Genomic DNA, 26864 nt, shown 5'->3' on the forward strand with positions numbered 1-26864 from the left:
TTGGACATAGCATTCAAAACCCTTCTATATCAACCTCTTTTCAAACTAATAGAAATTTTTTAAAAACTTTAAATTTTGATGCAAAATTTATTTAATTCATGTTTTGTCACATACACTGATGCCAACAATATGATGGTATGTAAACACGTAAGGACTGCTGGTTAACTGCTTGAACATCATCTATTTTTATATTATTAACAAAGACAAGTTAATCCTGTAATGATGGACACAGCTAGCAGATGCCGTATTTCATGTGCTGTTTGAATGTGTTATATCTTTATTATGATTATCCTCTATGATCGTTGTTGCCTGCCTGGCAGGAGGGCCAGACGGCTTGTAGCTAAAAAAAACAAAAAAAAACAAACAAAAAAACAATGATAATCACATCATCAATGAAAGAGCTTTCAAAACTCTGCCAAATTGTCAAATTGTGTCATGAACGAAAGTTTGATTTTGGGGAAGAACTTTCCAGCTAGGATCTCCACTCCACGCTCTCCCTCTCTCCCCTTTCACACAATTCTTTACATGATATCACACACACACACACACACACACACACACACACACAAGCACACAAATATAATTACATGCATGTAAAATGTAGTATACATGTATAATCAAAAGGCACAAAAGTATTCAGCAATGTTACATCATCAAGTAGCATACTTCAAGCCACCAAATTTATTTCAAATCTCCAATTATAACATACCTACAATCGTATCAATTACCTCCCCGGGCAATTACCCCCAGCTAATTACTGGTTAGTGATAAGGTTAAAGTGAGGATTAGGATTAAGGTTAGGTTTAGATATTAGGTTCGGGATTAGGATTAGGGCTAGGGTCAGGGGAAGGGTCCAGGTAATTGCCCAGGGGGTAATTGCCCTATAATAGACATAGCAACATAAAAGACCAGATCCAAATTATAATGGTGATGAATTAAAAAGACTCTGCCATAAATACAACTGAGACACACAAAGAAAAATAAGACTTCCATGATCACTGTGATGGAGGCAATAGAATCATCAACAATAACACCAAAGCAGGGAAATTCAAAGAAAAAAAATATGGGGATTTTTAATTCACATGAGGCATATTAGTTGGAAAGACAGAATAAGGGTTGCAATAAAATATAAGGTGATGGCAGGGGGAGATATAAATGTGAGAAATGGTGAGATTGACTGGTAGTAGACCAGGAAGATGATGAATGGAAGCTGGTAGGCAATGGCATTGTGGCTGGTGGACTGGTAGAAAGACAGACATGTGAAGGCAGTGGGTAGTATAAATGGGGGTTATAGCATGTACCGATATATCAGGTGATAGTGGTGCTAATGATAGACATGCATCACCCGGAAACTGCCATCACATGCCTTTCAGTTTCACTTTTGAGAGTGATAAAAACTAGATCATCGAATACACATGTTTCAAAGAGTGGGGGATGGATAGGGCCCACACACTGAGTTTCATTTCCACAGAGTGTGCCCTCTTGGAATTATCATACGTGTTTCCAAGACCACAGGTGCAAGCTGTGATCATAAAATGAGCATGTGGCAAGAATTCTATTGTGGTATTCGGCAGCAAAGTTGTCGCCTGCGGACTCCCGTTCAGAGTTCTGAAAATCTTCATGAGTCCTGATCAGATTACAATTCTCCCTGACTGCACTGGGATTGTTTATGGACATTTGTGACATCTCTGCATCAAGAGTTGACGCAATGTGACCGGTCATCAGTGAGCCTGTCATTTCCCTGTCAGACTTGTCACCTAGATGCACATGACCTGTCTCTGAATGTTTGCTCTGGACTCGCTTTTCACTATCAAAATGTGCTCCAGAGTCTTCGGAGACTGATGATCCATTTCTTAGCTCATCCTTTGTCAGCTTAGTTGGATCAGAGTACAAAGGACTATCGGAAGCAGTGTCTGTAGTACAGTCTTGGTTGACTGGTGAACAAGATTCCTGGGCATTGTTGCTATGCTGTGCTGAGGATATTACTGCAGAGATGGTGGTCCTGCACCAGTCTGCCCCATATGCCAGTGAGTCATGACCCATGTATGAAGCTACTACAGACATCTCTCCATTCCCTAGGATGGAGGAAAAAAATGAAAATGGGAGAGAAAAAGAGATTTTAGAAATAAAACACATAAAAAAGCTTTTGGACTAACCTTACCTTAAGTTAAAGTCGTTTTGTATAGATTTGATGAATTACAAACAACTGATCTGCAATACATGAAGCCAGTTTAGATAAGCATTGAAGCATTACAACAGCACTAAAGTATGCAGCAATATCAACACTGCCCTCCTACAAAGAGTCTAAAATAGTCATCTCATTCACATACGAGCAATGTCTGTGAAAACATAGGCATCTAACGACACAAAATACAAACAATTTTAACATCACAATTCAAAAGTGGTATAGGACATCAAAGTAATAGTACCAGAAACACATGGTCACATGATTTACTAGTCAATGAAATCATGTCAAAGCAGTTGACACTGAGGCTTAAATTTGTGTAAGATCATATGACAATATGGAAATTTCTTACCACTAATTGCTTCATTGCAGTCAATGATGTGGAAGCCATTATGCATGCAAGCAGCAAGAAGGAGCTTCCCACCCTGGGGACACCATTTTAATCGCCACACCCCCGCCCCCGACAGCCAGCTCAGCAGTTGGCCTCCTCATGTTACGTGTATCCCATAGGAAGACATTCTCATCGTAGCTGAAAACGGTTCAAAAGCACAAAAGTTATGAATTCAATGAAGTTACATCGAGTTTGCATGAAACTATTTTTTCTATTCATTATCCATGCAATGTAAATGTTATCAGGTAACTTGTTACACTAGACAGCATTCTAAATGCACAGCCCTGATGACATAGTGAAGTCTCAGTATGACTGATTACAAGGTACAATGTATAAAGTAAACTCATGGCAAGAGATAAGGAACAGTCATTTCAAATCCTAAAGTCCTATGTCATCTCCGGATGCATTCAGATAAACATATTACACCTACATGAGGGTGTTACCTTTTGTACGATTAACCCTAACCAGGCCGGACTTTTTGGAGTGTTCCGTGGACGAGGGGGGTTGATTCAACGCCCCCCCCCCCCCCCCCCCCCCCCCCCCCCCCGGGATCTCGGCCATCGATCACGCAATCGCCATGAAAATTGGCACATGTATTACCTGTGGCGTAATCTACCACATTATACAAAAGGAAATGGAAATTTTCATTATATTAATAATGCTAATATATGCATAAAATCATACATTTTGCTCTAAATTAGAAAGTAAAGCTCCTAGAATCCTAATTTTTGGTGATAACATTCTTTGTAGCATTCCTAACAATGCACTGAAAAAAAATTTGGTATCAAACTTAATTTCTTATGTATTTTATTGTTTTATGAATTTCTTATGTATTTCTGTTTTTCGACCTTCTGTTTTATCATTTTTTTTTGCAAAATTTAGGACAGAACCTTTTTCAAGCATAATTATGCTAAAATTAATTGATTTCAGCCTATGAAAGTGAAAATAATCATATCTCTATGAATAAGGTGAGAAAACTCCATTTGCATAGACTGTATACACAAAATCATGTTTTTGAGCCATTTTCGGTCTGACAGGCTTGTATGAAAGGTCGTGCAGCGTCGTAACGGTATGCGCGATTTTCGCAAAAATGGTTTTAAAAAATGCGCAAGACTCAAAAGTCAAAAGTCAGTGACCAGCGCAGTCAAAAAATTTTGCGCGGCGGAGTAGTGGCGAAAAATGTTGAGGGGGGTTGATTCAACCCCCCCCCCCCCCTGGCCTTTTTAGGGTTAATCATCACATACCACACAATATTGCCCAATATGGCCCAAACGAAACAAAACAAAAGAAAGCAAAACAAACGCACTAACAAGGTTATCATCACTGAAGCATAAAGCTGCGACAATTCTCACAATGTTATGTTTTCTAAAGAACCTCCCAAACATACATTGTATGTCCTATCTGTGTGTGAATTGTTTTTTTTTTTCCATCTTACAGTTTTGACTGAGACAGTACAGAGTTTAGCTCAGACAATGCCAGTATGTCATCTCACATACATGAAAGAGCACACATGCTGTTTTCTGTCTGTTTCCATCTCATTATTACTCATTCATTTAAACTCTAACATGTCACAAGATTTCATTAAAAACACAAGAGAGAGGGCTAATGGATTAGGCAGAAATTACTTTGATGCAAGAGGGGGATGAACTTATACAAGTTTGGGCCAGAGGGGTAGACTACTGGTAACCACAAATGCTGTATGCACCCTTGCGATTCCAAACAGGCGGTATTCTCCTCTGAAAAGCTTACCTTCCCGAAGCCAGGCGGAATTCCTGGAATGGATTGGAGTGCAAGCTACAGACACCCATCATATGTCTGGTGAGAGAAAACATGAGTACACATGAAAACCACGAAAGCATCATTGCCATCTAAAAATACAAAACGCATTCACAATAATATTATGTAATCATGCTATCCTTCCTCAGACACAAGGGCCAAGAAAATATCAAAATACTGTAATTTGGCTTTATAAGATAAGATTTGTATGCTTTAACTACCCTGTGTCCAAATTTCAAACACTAGTTGACCGAAAATCCTTTAGAAATTGAACCTTATCAGCTTTCTTAAAGCTACTGCTATGATGGTTTCAAATTCCTCATGACATTTAAGACTTTGTCACCTCTATGCTTGACTGTACATACAGTTCAAAACTGATTTTTCATTTCACTTCATTTATTTTCATTTCATTTCATTTATTTCCACATTAAAAGCAACAATCATTACATTTTCAAGTCACAGTATAAACATATTCATTGTGGGGGACCAATTAAAGCCTTTCAGGCTTGTTGGGAATTTTCTCCGAACTGTGCTTGTAGATACCAGCTGTCCAGTTGTCTTAACAATCTTATTCTTTTAATGAAGTGAGGCAGGTAAAATGCTCATGAAATGCTTAAACTTTATAAAATTAGAGTTTTAATCCACTCTACAATAAATAAAACTTTATTGCTACACAGAAACATGCATTACATTAAAGAACGACATACCAGTTTAAGAAAATCAGTGATTCTAAGATAAACATCTTTGAAATTTACAATAAATGATTTCCACTATGTTCTGTCATCAAAATATTTTTTTTTTGTCCTCAGTCAACTGTCATTAGTTACGTCATACATGTGGTTCTTTATGCTATTAGTTGTCAAAAATACGCCTTGTCTGGGTCAGAGGCACAATAATAGCAGAAAGTAAAAGCTGTACTTAGGTGTCCTTCATTTTTTATGTTCTCCATGGTGAAAGAAAAATGAAAAAGAAACCAACACAGGGGCGTCACCAGCTTTTTTTCAAGGGGGGTGCGTTTTGACCCTAATGTAACGAGATTTTTTTTTTTTTTTTTTTTTGGACAGACATTTGGAATATGGGAAGCTCTCAATCCCTAGACTTTTACAGTTGTTGAGGGAAACCAAGCGGGGAAAGGGCACCGGCGTAGCTAGGATTTCATCTTTTACAGTCCAAAAACTACCATTTGGAGCTATATTTTTTTCGCTTTGGAAATAAAGGGGGGAGGGCGCACCGGGCGCAGCTGCCGGCAATTACTGGCAGCAACATAAGGAGAAAGGCATAACAATTAAATGCGAGCGAGCGCAGAGAGCGAGGTTGAATATTTTGACATTTTACAGTAAAAAAAAAACAACCCTGCCGTTTGTTGCTATATTTTTTTGCTTTGGAAATAAAGGGAGGGGGCGCACCGGGCGGAACTGCTGGCAATTACTGGCAGCAACATCTGGTGAATTGCATAACGATTAAATGCCAGCAAGCTTGAAAATTTTACATTTTACAGTCCAAAAGCTGCCGTTCTTAGCCATATTTTTTCGCTTTGGAAATCAAGGGAGGGGGTCGCACCGGGCGGAACTGCTGGCAATTACTGGCAGCAACATCAGGTTAATTGCATAACGATTAAATGCGAGCGATCGAAGAGAGCGAGCTTGAAAATTTTACATTTTAAAGTCCAAAAACTGCCGTTCTTAACCATATTTTCTCGCTTTGGAAATTAAGGGAGGGGGGTGCACCGGGCGGAACTGCTGGCAATTACTGGCAGCAACATCAGGTGAATTGCATAACGATTAAATGCCAGCGAGCTTGAAAATTTTACATTTTACAGTCCAAAAACTGCCGTTCTTAGCCATATTTTTTCGCTTTGGAAATTAAGGGGGGGGGGGGGGTGGAGCGCATGCCACCGGGCGCAACTGCATGCTGGCAATTACTGGCAGGAACATCAGGTGAATTGCATAACGATTCAATGCGAGCGAGCGAAGAGAGCGAGCTTGAAAATTTTGACATTTTACAGTAGAAAAACTGCCGTTTGTAGCTATATTTTTCGCTGTGGAAATTAAGGGGGGGCGCACCGGGCGCAACTGGACGATTACTGGCAGTATACATCAGGGGAATTGCATAAAGATTAAATGCGACCGAGCTTGAAAATTTTGACATTTTACAGTCCCCAAACTGCCGTTTGATGCTATATCTTTTTTTGCTTTCGAAATTGAGGGGGCGCACCGGGCGCAACTGCTGGCAATCACTGGCAGCAATATTAGGAGAATTTAAATGCGAGCGAGCGGAGCGAGCGAGCTTGAAAATTGTGACATTTTACAGTAGAAAAACTGCCGTTAGTAGCTATATTTTTTCGCTTTGGAAATTAAGGGGGGGGGGGTGCGCCGGGCGCAACTGCAGACAATTACTGGCAGTAACATCAGGGGAATTGCATAAAGATTAAATGCGAGCGAGGGAAGAGGCAATTACTGGCACTGGCAGCAACATCAGGTGATTTGCATAACGATTCAATGCGAGCGAGCGAAGAGAGCGAGCGAAGAGAGCGAGCTTGAAAATTTTGCCATTTTACAGTAGAAAAACTGCCGTTTGTAGCTATATTTTTTCGCTTTCGAAATTAAGGGGGGCGCACCGGGCGCAACTGCAGACAATTACTGGCAGTAACATCAGGCGAATTGCATAAAGATTAAATGCGAGCGAGCGAAGAGAGCGAGCTTGAAAATTTAACATTTTACAGTCCAAAAACTGCCGTTCTTAGCCATAGTTTTTTCGCTTTGGAAATTAAGGGATGGGGCGCACCGGGTGGAACTGCTGGCAATTATTGGAAGCAATATCAGGTGAATTGCATAACGATTAAATGCGAGCGAGCTTTACAGATTTTACAGTCCCAAAACTGCCGTTCCTAGCCATATCTTTTCGCTTTGGAAATTAAGGAGGGGGGGGGGGGTGGAGCGCATGCCACCGGGCGCAACTGCTGTCAATTACTGGCAGCAACATCAGGTGAATTGCATAACGATTCAATGCGAGCGAGCGAAGAGAGCGAGCTTGAAAATTTTGACATTTTACACTAGAAAAACTGCCATTTGTAGCTATATTTTTTCGCTTTGGAAATTAAGGGGGGGGGGGGGGGGGTACCGGGCGCAACTGGACGATTACTGGCAGTATACATCAGGGGAATTGCATAAAGATTAAGTGCGACCGAGCTTGAAAATTTTGACATTTTACAGTCCCCAAACTGCCGTTTGATGCTATATCTTTTTTTTGCTTTCGAAATTGAGGGGGCGCACCGCGCGCAACTGCTGGCAATCACTGGCAGCAATATTAGGAGAATTTAAATGCGAGCGAGCGGAGCGAGCGAGCTTGAAAATTGTGACATTTTACAGTCCCCCAACTGTCGTTTGTAGCTATATTTGTCGCAGTAAGGGGGGGGGGGGCGCACCGGGTGGAACTGCCGGCAATTACTGGCCGCAACTTCAGGAGAATGACATTACGATTAAATGCCAGCGAGCGAGCTTGAAAATTTTGACATTTTACAGTCCAAAAACTGCCGTTTGTAGCTATACTTTTTCGCTTTGGAAATTAAGAGGGGGCGGGGGGGGGGGGGACGCCCGGTGCGCCCCTCCCCCTGGATCCGCCACTGGTAGTCAAGGGTGTCGGTTTATGTTCATGACTGGGGGAGGTATGACCAGCGAGGTGGCGTCGAAGTGACCAAGTATGGGAAGGATGTCCAAAATCTATTTATATAGTCAACACTGTATAGAATACACTTGCACTAGTAGATAATTAGGCCTATGTATAAAATCAGTGCTGCCAGAACCAGGGGTGCGAATTGCTTTTGCCCACGATTTTTTTTTTGTCCCCGATGCAAAATTTCAAAAAAATAAATAAATAGATAAAAGATACAGTGTAATAATCATTTAGTGTCCGGCGTTGAGGTCGCTCGCAGACTGAAGGTTTTTTTTTTTTTTTTTTTTTTTTTTTTAGGGTCTGAAGGGGGGTGCGTTCGCACCCAACGCACCCCCCCTGGTGACGCCCATGCAACAGTAAAGTTACATACATTTTAAATGCAATTGCAGGGGAAATTAATAAACTACCTTTTGCTTGTAAAGCATGGTTGGTGGCAGTCAGTCCTTGTGTCCCAACCTTTGAATTTGCAATCATCTCCTCCTGCACAGGGAGGGTGGTGGAAGATTCAAAATTTTCAAAATTAATTTTGTCACCAATCAAAGGAAACAAGCTCTACTCTCCCTTTACAGTCATTCTAGGGATTTGGGGGAAAGGTGAATTACTACATCCAAAGAAAGTCAATTTCTTTACATTCCTTGCAGCTATTTTTATCTCACTTTTGGGAGTAGAATATTAACAAAATATATACATGTAATTCTCTTTTCTTGGATCTTGTTTGGGTGAAAGGACACTATCAAACTTTTGCAACAGCAAGATTTGAATGGTAGCAATTCTTTATAATCATGTGGGGCAAAATATATTTTCATGGAAATTGTTTAATACAAAGGTAGCATGTGAGGTAACATTTGACAGAAAGCTGTGAATGCTGGTATGTCATCTGACACGGAGAACTCCTAGGGATATTCAAATAGGTTGGTTTTATCAAATTCATTGAGTATCCCATATTTGTTTTATAAATATAAGTGATGGTTCTTTGTTTCATTCGGCATTCTATATAAAATGGAAAAGCCATCTTAAAGGTTGTGATCTCCTTTTCTTTCTTCATGACATGTTTACACAGTCAAAGACTTTGATTGGTGAAATATATGGGCATGATTTGTGCATCTCAGTCAATATTGTTGTCTTCGAAGAGAGTAGATTGAATATACACCAAATGTTACCGCCCAGCTCAAAACCAACAAAAAGTTGCAGGTTAGGATCCTCTGAAATGGACCAAAAAGGCATTCGGCACGATCACATGACCACTTCAATTTTTTTTGAGTTTGTCTTACCTGGGACAGTAATCTTTCTTCTACCCACTGTCAAAATTTGCCGGCTTAAAACAAAACTGAAATTTTGATATTAGCATGGGTTTTTTCTCGACTATATCTTTTTAGAGGAACTGATTTCATGGGGAAATAGAATAACATGTTTTCATTGATACTTCTTCACATCACGCCTGAGTGCCCTAGTCTTTAAATCCCCTTTTCTCCTTTTTTTTTTTTTAATGAAACTGCACTTCTTAACTCCCACTAATTTCAGTCACCTTTTGAGTAGCTTAGGATGGTCCAATCTTAACAAGTTATTCATCATTTTAAAGGCAGCCGATCGCCATCCCTAATGGTACGTAAACTCCGAACGACCGAAGTTTGTGCGTGCAATTGCGCAATGGCAGACTCGGTGCTATATCCATAAACGTGTGGGACAATGCTACCACTGAGACAAGTGTGTGTGTGTGTGCGTGTGTGTGTACGCATCATACACAAACATTGTCACCGCGAGCTGCGGTGATTGGAGGAGAGAGGCCAGAAGACGCTGCGGCGTGTGTGTGTGTGTGTGTGTGTGTGTGTGCGTGTGTGTGTACGCATCATACACAAACATTGTCACCGCGAGCTGCGGTGATTGGAGCAGAGAGGCCAGAAGACGCTGCGGCGTGTGTGTGTGTGTGTGTGTGTGTGCGTGTGTGTGTACGCATCGTACACAAATATTGTCACCGCGAGCTGCGGTGATTGGAGGAGAGAGGCCAGAAGACGCGTGGCTCTTTTGGCCTCTCTTCATGCGCATGCGCACTGAGAGTGTGCGTCCATTCGGAAGCTCTCGGGACAGCCATTTTGGGTTAGGAGATAAGCACAGGGAGCTCTCTTGTAGCCTACCGTATTTTCGCTGACCCATTGAGCCAGCGCTATTCTCATTCGGGGGTCACTACATTTGATACAGAATGGGGGAGGCAGCGTGTTGCGTTCGTCTCCGTGCCGCACAAACCACTCGCCACGACTGAGTGTCTTTAACGCTTAGAGCATAATCTCTTGGACTACATAGAGAAGTAGAAATTAATTTTGGCCTACTTTTCAAGACGTTTGAGCTGAGCAGTCACAAAATAATGCAGTCATTCCATCAATGCCAGTGCATTGCCACTCACCTGAATAAACAGTTTTTGGAGTCCAGTAGTCAAATGCTGCGATCCAAGCCTCAAACCCATGGGCCAGCCATTGCTGAGTGACTTGAAATGATGGTGCCCCCTCTTGCGGCCCAAACAGAGACAGTCTGCCTTTAGAATCACTGCATATGATCTGTGGATCGCTACATGATTTGAATGAAGGAAAATAATACCAATACAAAATCAAAGACAAAACTCCTGTTTTCTGAGCACAAGTACCTTCATGTCAAGCAAACATTCTCACATTTCCTAACTCGGGAATTCTTTTCCCTCAAGTACAAAGTGGTTCACAACCTACCACTCTGGGAAAAGAAAGACTCTGTACACAGTCAAATATATTTGATTGGGTAAGGGTAATAGTCCACTACAGTATTTTGTCAACATATTGGGTGGCTACTCAGAGGTCAGTACAGGGGTGGTCATTTATAATTATCTGTCGTTCTTAATTTCTATGTAATGCCACAGCAGAGTTGCAACACAAAAGTCTGACAAAAAAAATCGTACTACCAACACCAGCTATCAACACTGATATCAACCAGATTGAAAATGCACTGCTTCAGAGTATTAATAATGCTTTGATATCCGGGCATGAAATGATGGCAAAGGTGCTTACAATTTTCATTCCAGGATTATTGTGATCAGCAAAGATACATCTGAATCATTCCAGAGAATCAAGTTCAAAGAAAATACTATGATGGGAGGTAGAATTTTCATGTTGCAATAAGATAACTACATTAAAATCTTATTTTCATAATACAATGGTCCAATATAATCTATGACAAAGCTATTGTCAATAGCTCTTCATGAAATAAATTAGTAACAAGGTACATACATGAAACTGCTAAAAGATGCATGTTATCTTATTTTCCTTTCTTGTTTTATGAAGTGATGAAATGAATACTACATCATCACCTTTGAGATCTTCCTGTTGACCAGTCCAGGCTGAGGCCCAAGCAGTCTGAGTCAATGTCTGTTGTTGAAATGTGGTTCAGCTGGGGTACAAAGAGTCAAGTCAGAAGTATTAATGTAATCATCTAGGTTACATGAGCTGTTTAATTCAGCTCAGCTCATACTAGATATTCTAGTTCGAAGGTCAAACCTGAACTTGATATAAATCACTTCAACAAATGGAGATTTGTGTCAACTTACCATCAGTGAAACGAGAATGGCCAACACACTGCTTATCACTAATTGCATGGGATCATGGCAACATAATTTCGGCATGTCTACTTCGGATATCTCATAAAGTGATAAGCAATCAGTTTCTGTGTGGATTTTTTAGCAGAAGGTAAGTGATCAAAGGATTTGTCATGAAGCAAAAATAAAAACTATCCTTCTCTTACAAGGTATTTGTTTTGTTGTTGTTGTTGAATCTCACCTCAACATCCAGGACAAAGATCTTGAGACCTCCCTCTGCATCTACCAGGCCAAGTGTTGGCTTATCATTAATCATATGTTGGCACCTGCAAAGAATGAATTGAACCTCTTTACACATTTTTGCCAGGTAAGGCACTTAGAAATTCTGTGATGGCATTGCTTTACTATTACTCTGAATTCTGTCAAGTTCATACTGAAATTCAAGCCAAATTGGAGAATAGATATACTGTTACCAACTATAATAAGAGCCAACAAGTAAATCTATTTTTGGTAATGTGACATGAGTTACGTGCAGTATGAATTTATCACCTTCCTTTCCACTGCATTGTCATGCATAGCAATGGGACACAGCAAACTGAGTTTCAACTCGTGTCGATGCAAAAGCACTAACAGTTGAGACACTACCTGTATGTTGTACGAGCACAGCCGCTGAATAATAATAATAATAATAATAATAATAATAATAATAATAATAATAATAATAATAATAACAATAATAATAATGATAATAATAACAATAATAACAAAAACAATAACAAAGATAATAATAATTCAATCAATACTACAACTACTACTACTACTACTTCTACTACTACTATTATGATTAACAACAGTATTGAAATAACAACGGTTATGATAATGTACAAGAATATTCAGAGCAACAATACTAACACATTTCTCACCATTTGATATCCAGTATTCCTGGCAAGTCAACTCTTTGTACTTCATTAAGTTCCACAGCAGTTTTGGGGCCTTCTTGACATTCCTCAAGTTTGTTAAGTTGCAGTTGACCCTTTCTGGAATTGGGCAGTCTTATTTGATTTTCCTCTCCAGTCTTTTTATGGTCAAGGAGGAAAAAAAGATATACAGTGACACAATAAGAATGAGAAACGGCACTTAATGTGGACATGGCATGTGATCTCATTACTTATTGTCTGTATGTGAAACAGCCACGCAGCAGTTCTCAGAACTACTTTACATTTTACATTGGCTATGTTCTCCTCTTCTCCCCCTCATTCCCTACACCAAAAAAAAAAAAAAAGAAACAAGGAAAAGTAGAAATTACGCGGTGCGTAACATATGTCCCCGCCGGAAGTAGCATTTTGTAGCAAAATGTACAATATAGGTAAAAAATCAAGGTCAAAGGTCAAAGAAGTGAAAGGTCAAAATTCTGTGTAGAAGTTTTGAAGCCCTCACCTAGTGCCATCACATAAAGCAAACGGAAGTGAAATCGGGTTAGAAATGGCAAAGGAGTAGCATTTTGTAGCAAAATGTACAATATAGGTCAAAAATCAAGGTCAAAGGTCAAAGAAGTCAAAGGTCAAAATTCTGTATAGAAATTTTGAAGCCCTCAACTAGTGCCATCACATAAAGCAAACGGAATCGAAATTGGGTTAGAAATGGCGAAGGAGTAGCATTTTGTAGCAAAATGTACAATATAGGTAAAAAATCAAGGTCAAAGGTGAAAGAAGTCAAAGGTCAAAATTCTGTGTAGAAGTTTTGACTCCCTCATCTAGTGCCATCACATAAAGCAAACAGAATCGAAATCGGGTTAGAAATGGCGGAGTAGCATTTTGTAGCCAATGTACAATATAGGTCAAAAATCAAGGTCAAAGGTCAAAGAAGTCAAAGGTCAAAATTCTGTGTAGAAGTTTTGAAGCCCACACCCAGTGCCATCACATAAAGCAAACGGAATCGAAATCGGGTTAGAAATGGTGAAGGAGTAGCATTTTGAAGCAAAATGTACAATATAGGTCAAAGGTCAAGGTCAAAGGTCACAACTGAAATTTTGTGTAGAAGTTTCAAAGCTCCCATGTAGTGCCATCATATAAAGCAAACAGAATCACAATTGGCTCACAAATGACAGAGAAGTAGCAAATTGAACATTTTGATCACACGGACGCACAGACGGACGGACGGACACACGGACGCACAGACGGACGGACGGACACACGGACACACACACGCACGGAGCCCGTTTCATAGCCCCCTGCTCGAACTCCTTCGGCGGGGACAAAAAAAAAGATTAATACGAAATAACTTAATAATCTCAAATGGAGGGGGGGGGGGGTCAAATTGCCCCCCCCCCAACATTTCGAACCATGATTCTACAACGCGCAAAGATTTTGCCGCACCAGTTCATGACTTTTATCATTTAACTCTCCTGCATATTTTGAGACCAAATTTGTGATGTCCAGGTACAACGTTCTGAAATTATGTAGTGTTTTGCATATATGCATGTCAACATGAAAACAGCTCAAATTCATGATATTGTGTACAAATCCGATGCAAATTGTGTTTTTTGTCAAATTGATTTTAATTAGATTATTTCAACTTTTGATTATTGAATCAATTCTAATGTACATAAGCTTGATAAAGTGCCTGCAACAAATTTTGGCAAAAACCACTAAAAAACTAAAGGCCAAAAAACAATAAAATACATAAGAAATTAACAAACAATGAAAAGCAAAAGAAATTTATTTTGATTGTACTACTTTTTTGCAAGGAAATTCTTCAATGTGTCTTGAGGAATTCTGAAGCAAAAATTTAGCAATCCTTCAGTTTTTTAACGGAGTTACAGGCAAAGATATGTTTTCATGTATAAATTTGCATACTAAATACAGTTACTAAAAATAGAAAATCAATATTTTTCTATTGTATGACCATAATCTTGTAGTTGACATCTGGTTCTATGCTCGGGCAAAATTTGGCAGTGATCATGCCATAAGCAGCCAAGATCTGAAGGATTTGACCCCCGCAGTAAAAACTTGGTCTCAAATAGCCCAGTTAGAATAGGGTTAAAGCGATGAATAGAAGTACAGAACCAACACCGAGTTTTGGGTGGACGCTCGGTCTTCTGGTGGACATCCCTTCTGACCTGAATAGCAATCAAGAGGGTGTGGGTTTCAATCCCTAGTGAGTATGCATGCCCATGATTGTTATCATGGTTGCTACTCATAGCATGCACTGGATAACTGCTGCTTATTTACATCATAAAAGGGCAATATTTCAATCAATTGACAGAGAATGCACTAACCCTGGAGGAAGGTTGGATTAGTGCGCAATTTGGTCCAACATATTACTTCTCACAGAAGAGGTGAAGTTCTAATAATGATGTGACAATAATACTACATATGCCAGCATAGCAGTGGCCCGTAGCACTAAAAACTGAGTTGGGCTACAAGATTTTTAAAGAGGCCACCTGTTCAGGAATCTTAGATTCAAAGTGGATCGTTGCATTTGCATGTATTTCAGGCCACCCCATATCATTTTTGGCCACAGCAAATTTCAGATACATGTATTAGATATCTTATTGCCAAGCGGGCCACCAGAGAAGAAAATAAAGTTAGTATCGAGCCCTGTGAAAGCACATGCTATCAAAATGCAGGAGCTAAAATGCACATTTGAAGAACTAGCTAATGAGTTTTTTTTCTATAAACAGGATATAATTCAACTCGACACGACTGTATTACAATTATCTCCTTTTATCTAGGCACTCTGGCAGATAATTATTCTTGGCTCACATCAATCCTTTTCAATTAAGTACACAATACTGTACAAAGTGGATGGTATCCAATGGAAAAGGAGCCATATGAATATCATTCATTAATACTACATGTACTTGTATAATTTATTTTTCTATAGAGCTTTACCTGCACTTCTGTCTCTCTGTCTGTGTTTTGGTTTTCTTGGAGTTGATAAGTTCCACAAACAACATGATCACACCATGGAGGGATAGGGCACCACTCTGCAGAGTCTGCAAACAGGCCTGTGTCAACCTTGCAGAGTGTACTGGTTGCACTGCTTCCCCTCTTCAAATCAGCCATTTCCACTACTCCAGGGAGACAAAAAGAAAGACCAAATTGTGTCAGTACAGGAGACAAGAGGCCGGTACTAAAGCTTCAGCCTGCGTCTTTGTGGATGTTGTAATTCCCCTGCAAGTCTGGCTCCATTACCACATCCTAAAGACAAGTTGTATGTCAGCTTTCTCGAAGCCGGACTTGTCAGCAGAACGGCTGTATGATGAGGTTTGTCAAGAGAGCTACAGACTCATCAAATCCCCCAACTGCCAAGACCAGCTGAATCTTTCTGACCGGTAAGAGTCCCCCACCCCCACCCCCTCCCCCCCCCCCCCCCACACACACACAAATACTATTAATGGGGTTACGCCTTGCTTGATCCCTCCATTTTTTAAGTACCTGTACATGGCAAACAGAAATATCTCAGGACTACTATTAAAAATCATTTGAACCTTCCTTTTACAGATTTTTTGCAGGCTCGAGTCCTGGCTTGGAGAGACCCCCACCCCCGGCAAATCAGGAAGTGGGGAAATGCACCCTGTGTACCCCGCGCCCAATTACCCCAGGTGAGCTCTCATTCTAGCTCCCCATCATTGGGCTTCTTATCCAATGTTGCGTTGGTACATGTAATTTATCAACATCAGATACACGTATTTAAGCCCACCCTCCTATTTAGTATTAGAGATAATAAAAAGTTTTAGTACCTCAAAAGTGTCCTTGAATTTCCTTGCCTTAGTTTGTGTTTCAGGTTAAAGTACCTTTCATATAACTAACACTGTGAGACTTACTCGCCCCAAAGTGCTCTCATGTCTTAGTAATCATGCAATTAACTGCGACCAGCAGCCCCATACGCATAGCGACCAGCAGTCCCATACGCATAGCGTAATCGGGCTTCGCATTGTAGCATTCAGGATCATGACAGATTTAGTATCGCAGGGTAAAAGTCAACTTCAAATCCCATAAATTCTTCAATTTGAAGACTTACCAATTAAGTTGAAGTATTGAAAACAGGCTTCGGGCAACGTTTGGTTCTGGCTATAGTCCCTTTCTGTTTGAATTGATGACTGAATGTGACTCGGTCGAAAGGACCTTAGGAGAGCTACATACAGTACACTGAATACTACAGCCAGTGCCTGCGAACACATCATTATGCAGCCCGCACACAAATTTCAAATCCATGAACGGATAAGATGTTTGTGTGCGCATGCGCTGGCCATAGTATCCAGTGTATGTAGCTCTCCCAAGGTCCTCTCGACCGAGTCACATTCAGTCATCAATTCGAACAGAAAGGGACTATTAGCAGAACCAAACGTTGTTCGAAGCCTGTTTTCAATACTTCAACTTAATTGGTAAGTCTTCAAATCGAAGAAATTTTTGGATTTTAAGTTGACATTTACCCGCGATACTAAATCTGTCATGATCCTGAATGCTACAATGCGAAGCCCCATTACGCTCTGCGTATGGGGCTGCTGGTCGCAGTAGCTATGCGTACAATGGGCTGCACGCTGCTGGTCGCAGTCAGTGGTTTCGTACAATATTTATCGACGCTGGTCAGCGTCGGCTCTGGTACGAAACCATTATTGCATGATTACTAAGACATGAGAGCACTTTGGGGCGAGTAATTCTCACAGACAACGTACTTTAACCCGAAACACAAACCAAGACAAGGAAATTCAGGGAAGCTTTTGAGGTACCAAAACTTTTTATTATCTTTAAAATCAACACGGATGACCCATCTGCTGTGCATTCGGGTAACACGCACGCCCCCAGGTTAGATAATCTATGTATGATCACCTGGGCTGATGATTGGATCCAACACTACAGTCAATCACTAGTACTGAGCCAAGCCAAAACAACTTAAAATGACACAAAATTCTTGACTTTGGCGATCACTGGCGATTGAATACTAACAAGTAACATTAACAAACAATGTCAATGGCCGGCATGCGTTCCGTTAATCGTTCATGGTGCCCGTTCGTATAACCCTGAGTGAGAGAACACGAGACGATGAAAGTGGGTATTTAGGGTAGTATTGTAGAAGATAGACGTTTCTATCACAAGATCTAGCGTTAGTCTTGGGGCGTTATTATTTTATATAGAGGTCTAGGGCTCCGATCCTGAATCTGATTTGAAATTAGAGAGAAACGCAACACAAATATTAATAGATGGGACTATGCTTTTAGGTTACTTTACAAAAACGGTTACCCCATTCAGTAATTTTCGTGTATGGGATAAAATCACGAATTTATCGTTAGTAGGTTGTAAAGTCCCGTTCAAAATATAAAATAATACCGATTTTTCACCAACGATCGTGGGGCTTCGGTTTCGCTTTCGAATCGATCATCACGAAGACAGGTGGTGTCGCACACTGACGAAAACGTTCTGTCCGATCCACGGAGCGGCGCGACACTGGTCCGATCCCACACAGCAGTGCGTTCACTCCGGATCCGTGTTCAAAGGAGCTTTGTGGAGCAATGACGCCGGGATTTCATAACAACACCGTTATTTGTAGAAACGTCTCGCCGGGATTTAAACGCCGGGAAATGTAAATGTCTCGCAGGGAAATGTAAAAATCTCGAAATTTGCATCAACGGGAAATGTAAAAATCTCGAAAATTGCATCAACGGGAAGTGTAAATACATCTCGCCGAGAAATGCCAAAAACGTTCAATTTTGCCGGGACCAGTGGTAGGCCTATATCACGCACCGACGCGACGGTATTATACTACTAGATGAACTCGATGTCTGACAAAACTGTTCATGAACCTTCACTGTTTTCATGTTCTTGTAAATCTGTGTCGAATTTTCACCAAACCTGACAGATAGTATATCACATTGCGATATGATCTTTTTTGTTTAAGTAGGTCTCTTCTCCCCCCCCCCCCCCTGCCGAAGGAGGGGGAGGGAGGTGTTGAAGCCTCAGACTTCATAAACTCTGGAAATCTACTTCTGTGAAATCAAAAAAAGATATAGAGCCAAGATACTAAGTACGTGCTATGAAGACTAATGCCTGAAATTTCATGTTTTGATTATGGCGGATCCAGTGGTGCCCTAATGGTGGGGGGGGGGGGGGGGGGGTAAGGGGGGAGGAGGGGGATTTGAAGCCTGAGAGCCCCTTAACTCTGGATTTTTTATTTATTTTTTTTTAATCTGCTTCTGTCTAACCGAAAAAGATAGAGCTAAGTAAGTGCCGCGTTGATGAAGACATTTATTACTGGAATGTCATGTTTGATTATGGCGGATCAAGGGTAGGTCCTACTGTACTGTTGTGGGGGGGGGGGTGATCGAGGGGGATGAGCGGGATTTTCCACTTTTTCTGCATCTTCTTGAAAAATCTATGACGAATTTTCACCAAACTTGGCAGATAGCATCTTTATGGTGATATGATCTTAATATAAGCCCCCTTACCACGGGAGGGGGTGGGCGGGGTTGAAGCCTCAAAGTCTCAAAACTCTGTATTTTTTTGTATCTTCTGTCGAACCGAAAAAGATAGAGCTAAGTTAGTGCTATGAAGACATTAATGAATGAAATTTCATGTTTAATTATGGCGGATCCAGGACTAGTGCCCTGAAAAGGACGGGGGGGGGGGATGGAGAGGAGGAGGAATTTTCACTTCTCAGCATCTTTTTAACACATATGACAGATTTTCACCAAACTCTTGAATTCGATCTTTCAAGGAGATGCAGAAAATGTTGAAAATCCCCTCATTCCCCTCACCCCCGAGCATACACCCCTGAATCTGTCATAATCAAACATGAAATTGCATTCATTAATGTCTTCATTGCACTAACTTAGCTCTATCTTTTTCGATTCGACAGAAGAAGATACAAAAATTTCAATGTTTAGGGACTGTGAGGCTTCAACTCCCCCCCCCCCCCCCCCCGGCTGTGGGAGGGGGGCTCATTTTAAGAAATTAAGATCACGTAAATATCACCATAAAGATATCTACCAAGTTTGATGAAAATCAGTCATGGATTTTTTCAAGAACATGCAGAGGCTTCAAACCCCCCGCCCCCCTTCGGCGGTGCATGGGGGCTGGGGGCCCTCATTAGTAAGAAATTAAGATAATCACCATAAAGATCATAAAGACCCCGGTTCGAACAAAATGGGATTCTATTACCCTTGTGATGCTATCTGCCAATCTTGGTGAAAATCCGTCATAGATATTTCAAGAAGATGCAGAAAAAGTGGAAAATCCCCCTCCTCCCCTCACCCCCACCCCCATCAGTGCACCTGTGGATCCGCCATGATCAAACATGAAATTTAAGGCACTGATTATTGTCTTTGTAGAATTTACTTGGTTTAGCTCTATCCTTTTCGGTTCGACAGAAGAATATTAAAAAAAACCAAGAAATTATATATGGACTGAGGATTCAGCTCCCCCCCCCCTTTTTCCCGGTGGAGGGGGGGGGGGGGGGTCATTTCAACAAATTAAAGGGACATTCCAGGCGATTTTCATAATTTCACATCATGTAGTACATAAATCAACAGCTCCATGTATAGATTTGTGGAATTTATTGTAGTTCTTGAGCAGAAAAACAATACTTTGAAAAACCTTAAACGAATTACACTGAACAAGGATGATGACATAGGAGGTTCACATATTCCAGAAATGTAGCAGTGTAATTCCATTACAATACCGCTTGCTTGCGAGTTCACCTGTGTATAATCTATGCATGCCTTCTTCTTTTGTTCTGCTTCCAAGAGCCCCAAGTCATGCATTCTAATGGGGAACCTGCCATGTCATCATCCTTGTTCATTACAATTTGTTTTAAATGTCGAAAATATTCTTATTTTTCATCCCAATTATCATAAATACTGAAACTCTGTCCTCAGTGTAACTAATTTATAGCGGTTCAAATGTAAAAATATGAAAATCATCCGGAGGTCTCCTTTAAGAGCATATCACTATAAAGATGCTATCTGCAAAGTTTGGTGGAAATCCGTCATAGAAGATGCAAAAAAAAATGTGGAAAATCCCCTCCCCCTTACCCCCCCCCCCCCCCGAATCAGGGCACCTCTGGATCCGCCATAATCAAACATAAAATTTCAGTCATTAATGTCTTCATAATAATAGCACTAAGCTCTACATTTTTCGGTTCGACAGAAGTATAACAGAGTTTATGGACTCTGAGGGGGGACTCATCTAAACAAATAAAGATCATATCGCCGTAGATGCTATCTGCCAAGTTTGATGAAAATCCGTTGTGGGGTTTACAAGAAAATAAAAACGGTAAAGATTCATGGTCAGTTTTGTGAGACATCGAGTTGATCTATATATATATACCGTCGGTACGTAATACCATTGAAGTACATGATTTTAACATTTCCCGGCAACGTTTTAACATTTCCCGGCGAGACGTTTTTACATTTCCCGTTGATGCAGTTTTCGAGATTTTTACATTTTCCGGCGAGACATTATTGCATTTTCCGGTTTTTTACAAATCCCGGCAAGACGTTTCTACAATTCCCGGCGTTGTTACAAATTCCGGCATTATTATAAATCCCGGTTCCACACACCGCCCCCTCTGGGCAACCCCGTTTCGTCCTTGCAAGCAATAATGTGCAATACATAATTGAGGTCATGGATTTGGCAATTACAATATTGTTATCAAGTTAATACTTTTCCTTCAAATATTCTTGATTTTTCTATTCATAAAAGGGGATTTTTTTAAAAGGGGAATATAATCTGAATATTGATGTGAATTGATTGAAGGCAGAATTACTAGTAGAACATATATATCAGTGCAATGAAGAGAAAATCACACAATCAGTTAAAAGTTATGAATTTGTAAAATTTCTGTACCATTGCACGTAGAATCACTGGATTAGAAGACTCCTACAATTTGCGACGGCACAGCACAACAATGTACATACTATAGTGTCGCTTTCTTCTTTTTAAAAGCAGTTTTAAACCTAATATATAGGGCAATCCAGGGGTTTAGGGACTCGTAGGCACCGTTATGACCTTACAATATACGAGGGCACTCTATATTGATATTTGTAGGTTTTACGCAGAAATTGATTCTGACATTTTTTAGCTTTTCAACGAACTTTAACGAACGACCATTATCAATAAAGAAAATGTTGCCATAAAATTGCCCACAGAGATCGCACTGAGTAATTTTCAAGGTATGGAGAAAATAGTGTAATGTCAGCATTAACTGACATAATATTATTCTTGGATTTTACATTTTTGTACACATTTTGGATTATATTTCAGTAATGACCTTTTACTATGAAAGTAAATTTTCGAACACATTTCATGTCCTGTTTAGAACAGTATAAATTAATGTCCTATCCTCTTCGGAATGCATTTTAGTGGCAGTCCTTTCCAAGTATACGGTCATTTAATGAAATCTTACGCTGTTTAATGAAAATGATTTTAATTATTTCGTGGATGCACAGTTCTAACTTGTCGAAAGAAAGTAGGCATAAAGGGCAATAAACTGATGTATCCCTATAAATTGTCCAGGCAAATTTGCTACTCAAAATGTAAGCCTTTAAGCATGGCTCGACACTAACTTTTTTGTTTGGTGGCCTGATGGGGCCACCAAAATCCTAAATTTCAAATTTTTGGTGGCCCGAGAGAAAAATATGGTGTCCCGAAAAAAAAAAAAAAAAAAACATTTAAAGTCCTTTTTTTTTTAATGAGTCAAATATTTAAGATTTATGATAGTAAGAATTAGAAGTTGGACATATCTACTCATAAATAAACTTCAACAAACTTGCAACACTCACTCTCAGGCATTCATTCAGTCCTTTTCATCCATCCTTTGAACAAATTCAACTGCTAATTTCCGGCGCAAAAAGTTACGAATTTATTGACATACTTTTCAAAAAATTTTGGTGGCCCGAGGCGGGCCACCAAATTTGCCTTTTTTTTAAATTTGGTGGCCCGACTTTCATTTTTGGTGGCCCCGGGCCACCGGGCCACCGTTAGTGTCGAGCCCTGCTTTAAGAATTTCACGCGTATTGGTTTTAAAGCAAGTAAAATACCGACATATTCTGCCACACGCCATGACCATGTAACATGACCAGTAATACACGAACATAACCGCCCGGTCATCAATTTCACGGGATGAGACTAGATTTTTCTGCCACGGCCTTGGTAAAATTTTGGGCTAGATGTATCAATTTCCAAGCCCCTGGTGTTCCCGACTGAATAATCGTTGTTCCATAGAGTAAGAAAAATAAAAAGAGAAACATTTCGCAGTGGGCATTGTGGGCGTTCTGCATGGCTCGTACACAGTTCGAACACCTCAAGAGAGCACCGATGTGTGTACTTCCTCATGTATTTCTATTCGACTATACCGGTATAGTCGAATAGAAATACATGAGGAAGTACACATACCGCAAAAATCCGGCGAAATTTGACAATGACTGCATTTTCAGAAATTGGTGTAGAATAAAAAGTACTGAACCAAATTTAATAATTTTGGTATCGTAGTCTTCTGCGGAAGATGCTCTTTCTAATGATGTCAAAAGATATATAACTTTTAGACCGCAAGGTACTGAAAATCCACCGTTCCGCTTTTTTTTGGGACACCCGGTATAGCACGTGTCTGGCCCGCATCTCGTAATACAGTATCGGTATGAGTGTCCATGATGTCTCTACATATGTTTCTGTAGCTTTGTTCAGTGGTGATTGAATCGGACATGAAATCAGTTTCACACGAACAGATGAATGCACCTCATAAATTTGCTCACAGAATCATAAGCTATACAAATAGGCACAACAACATCAAATCTTTTGTGAGTGATTTGGTGGTGATTTATTCGAAAAGATCACGGTCGCAATTTGATATGCAGTTGCAGTGCAAATTGTAGGGGGAAATGCAATTTTACTTGATTAACTCTTTTTTTATACTAGTACACGAAAGTCAAAGTATCTGCCTTATATATCACGAAATTCATTATGAAAATGACCTTACAATATAGGCCATTTGGTTCTATGAAAAGTTTCTTCTATACCCACATGCTGACCATATATCTTGCCAATCTACATTTTAGGTTCTACCACATCAAAACACTCAATATCTTTATGTCCATAATTTTCTTGAAATATATTACTGTGTAATCCCTCCAATCTACTTCATGCCAACTTCATAAATTACCATAATATTTTCTCATATTTGAAACAGAGTCTGAGGTACAAGATCTATGCAATGTTTTCACTATACTTAAACCAAAACTTTAAAAAAAAAAAGTGATCGGTCTTATAGATTCTTTGTCAAAGAGTTTTGCCTATTCCGCAAGTCAAAAAAAGTGAATACAATCGGACGTTTCCTGGAACGATAACCTAAAAAGCAGTGCATCAATCAAAATGCAATTATAGGATATGAAACTATAACTTTTAGCGACATCCTGCAGAAAATTCCATTTGAATTGCTAAAGTAATCACAGAGAAATGGGGATCTTTGCAAAGCATGACAGAAGTTCCTTCCCTCCAATTAAGTTTTGTAAGGAGACGCGTTATTGTGTTCTCACCTTATAAACATTCTCTGACAAAGAGCTCTTATGAAAAAAGCGACAGCTTTTCTTTTCATTTTCAAGTAAAGAAATAAACAAATTAGTTACATAAAAATGTTGCAGCTTTCTTAGTTCTGCAAAATTTGTAAGATGTGAAAATGGATGATTAAAGAAACGTATTAGAATCATGAACTCATGAAGGACTGGATTTAATTTTTTTCCTTATTGACTTTCTGCTTTCTTTTTCTTTTCTCTCTTTTCATCAAGATTATCTTGAGAGCAAAATTTACAAATTTTCAAATTTGTATACCCACAGATTGATTTAAAGTTGTGCACAGAACTTGAATTCACTTGTTGGTCGATTTGTCAATAGAGAGCAAAATCTTTTCATTCAAGACATATGGATGCCAAGAGGATCCAAGTGCTAGACTTGGGAGAAGTGGAATCATGACATTAATCACGAAGATCCACATTTCTCCATGACCACTGAACCGAGCTGAATGAGATTTCCTGCAAGACGTAATCGCATGTAACAAGTTATATTTTCATACTCTGAAATAATGTTTAGGTTGTTTTTGAAAGCTATCAGTGTGATTGTATTTTCTTTTTGGACTTACGATATTGACCTGTATCAAAAGCCATTTTCATATTGATAAAAAACTTTGTTATTGCATAGGATTGGTTTTTTTTTTCAAAATTTCTGCAGCTGTATATATCTTCCCAGGCTTGTAACATTCGTAGATGAATAAAGGTGTCTTAAGTTAGGGTGTTTTTATATTTATCATAGTTGAAGAAAACGATACTAAACTAGCCCTTTCTGACCTGATACAGTAATCGAAATAAATTTGTATACTTTCCCACTCATATTTTGTTCCCTTTTGTATACAGGAGTCTTTTCAACCGCATTACCCTCTGGGTTTTTCGAATTTCAACAAAAGAACATTTCGGGACATCCGGTGATGAAAATATATAATTCAATCTATAGATGCATATGTTTTAAGGAAATAAATTTTCCTCATGATGGTAATGTCTCTTAGCTTCCATCATGCAACAAGTCTTTCGACTTTACTCAGTATTCTCTTATGATTGAATTCACCGCTTCTTTTTATATGTAATGAAAATTCCTAAAGTGTTTATTTCTGTGACTACACTCCTGACTTGAAACTGTTTTATCTATCTACATAAACCTTCCAACCATTAACTTTCAACACTTTGTTCAAACAAGTGGAACATATTTACGCATAATGAAACATTATCTCTTATATACAAAGTTGTCATGATTATATTATACCATCAGCATACAATATTTGCTTTACTTCAAAATCATCAGAACTATTTACTTTCAAATTGTTCTACCTAATACTCAAAGCATGTGCAAAAATTCAATATAGCGACTGAAAACAGATATAAGGTGAGACTGAGTCACTTTGACAAACTAATCCTATTCTAAAATATCCTCAAATGCCCCATTCAGTATACACAACTACTAAATTTACAACTTCTTAAATTGTCTTTAGCAATGAGAGTGAATGGCCAAATCCAAACCATTCTAAAGCACTTAGAAATGAGTGCGAAACCAATTCAAAGGCTTTCTCAAAATGTGCAGCTATATCAACCTTGTGTGCCAAACAATGGAAAATCATATTGTCTGTTAATCGTACGGCTTCTCCAATATTCCTGTTTTCCATTTTCACCCAAAACTTTTTTCCCCATTGGCACTAGTTTTTGCTGAAACCGTTAACAGTTAAAGAATTTTATAATCCACATACTTTATAGAAATGCATATGGTTTGTAATTTTAATGCTCCCAGGGTCTTCACAGTCTTTCTCCATAAACGTAATAACTCGCTGCTTCTGAGATATTGATTACCCCTAGAACAGGCTTCTTTCAAGGCTTGTACAAATTACCCTTCTATACGTAACTAAGAATAAAAACTTGCACCGGAAAAAAAACTATCGTTGCCTGGAGATTTATATGCCTTATCGTTTTTTAAAACCTCATGATATTCCTCTTCACCAATTTTGCTTCGCTTGCTTCCCCAATTTCCTTTCTTAAATGCATTATTTACCATTTGCAGATAAAAGAAAATAATCAGCTTTTATACTCTCTAAAAAAAAATCGAGTGAAAATATTCACTCTTAAAGGAGTGAATTCAAAAAAGAGTGAATTTAGAGTGAAATTGGAGTGAATTTTGAGTGAAAATGTTCCTTTTCACTCATTTCGGAGTGACCTCAAGGATCACTCGAAGTTTTTGGAGTGATCCCTGAGGTCACTCTAAAACGAGTGAAAATGAACATTTTCACTCAAAATTCACTCCAATTTCACTCTAAATTCACTCTTTTTTGTATTCACTCTTTTTGGAGTGAATATTTTCACTCGAATTTTTTTAGAGAGTAGTGCTTCTAAGTAGTCCTAAAATGTGAGTTAGGGAAAGAAACAACCAATGTAAAAATGTCAATCATTTATAATCAATGTAAAGTATTTTTAGATATACAAAATGTGAACAATAGTTACAGTAAAATTGCTTCCGGTTAATTAAGAAAAATAGCGTTATCTCCTTATATTTAAGGGTTTTTGCAAATATGTTATAGGATGTTTTGGGATTCAACTGACCTACACACATGCTTCAAATGTGATAACTCGAACATATCTTAAATTACTGCTCCAAATGGTAAACAATATACCTTTAACTTTGGGATATTTGAAAACAACTGTCATTTATACCCCTTTCAGTAACCCTCTTGGCTCGGACCAGGAGCGGACCAGGAGCGGGCCA

At 39.3% G+C, this 26864-nt stretch overlaps 1 protein-coding gene across 1 annotated transcript; it reads right to left on the reverse strand.

The window, feature by feature from the left end:
* Nucleotides 1–1491: 1491 nt before the first annotated feature.
* Nucleotides 1492–18008, reverse strand: LOC139710315 (diphthine methyltransferase-like). Its single transcript, XM_071622234.1, is given in 11 exon segments — nt 1492–2075; nt 2538–2640; nt 2642–2714; nt 4326–4391; nt 8432–8504; nt 10423–10594; nt 11361–11432; nt 11819–11903; nt 12501–12652; nt 15471–15649; nt 17910–18008. Coding segments are annotated over 10 exon segments (1554 nt in total). The 5' UTR covers nt 15645–15649; nt 17910–18008.
* Between the last annotated feature and the right edge of the window lie 8856 nt (nt 18009–26864).

The sequence above is a fragment of the Diadema antillarum genome, unplaced genomic scaffold (genome assembly GCF_040938485.1).
Source record: "Diadema antillarum isolate AM-2024a unplaced genomic scaffold, OU_Dant_1.0 seq00001521_RagTag, whole genome shotgun sequence".
Taxonomy (NCBI): Eukaryota; Metazoa; Echinodermata; class Echinoidea; order Diadematoida; family Diadematidae; genus Diadema; species Diadema antillarum.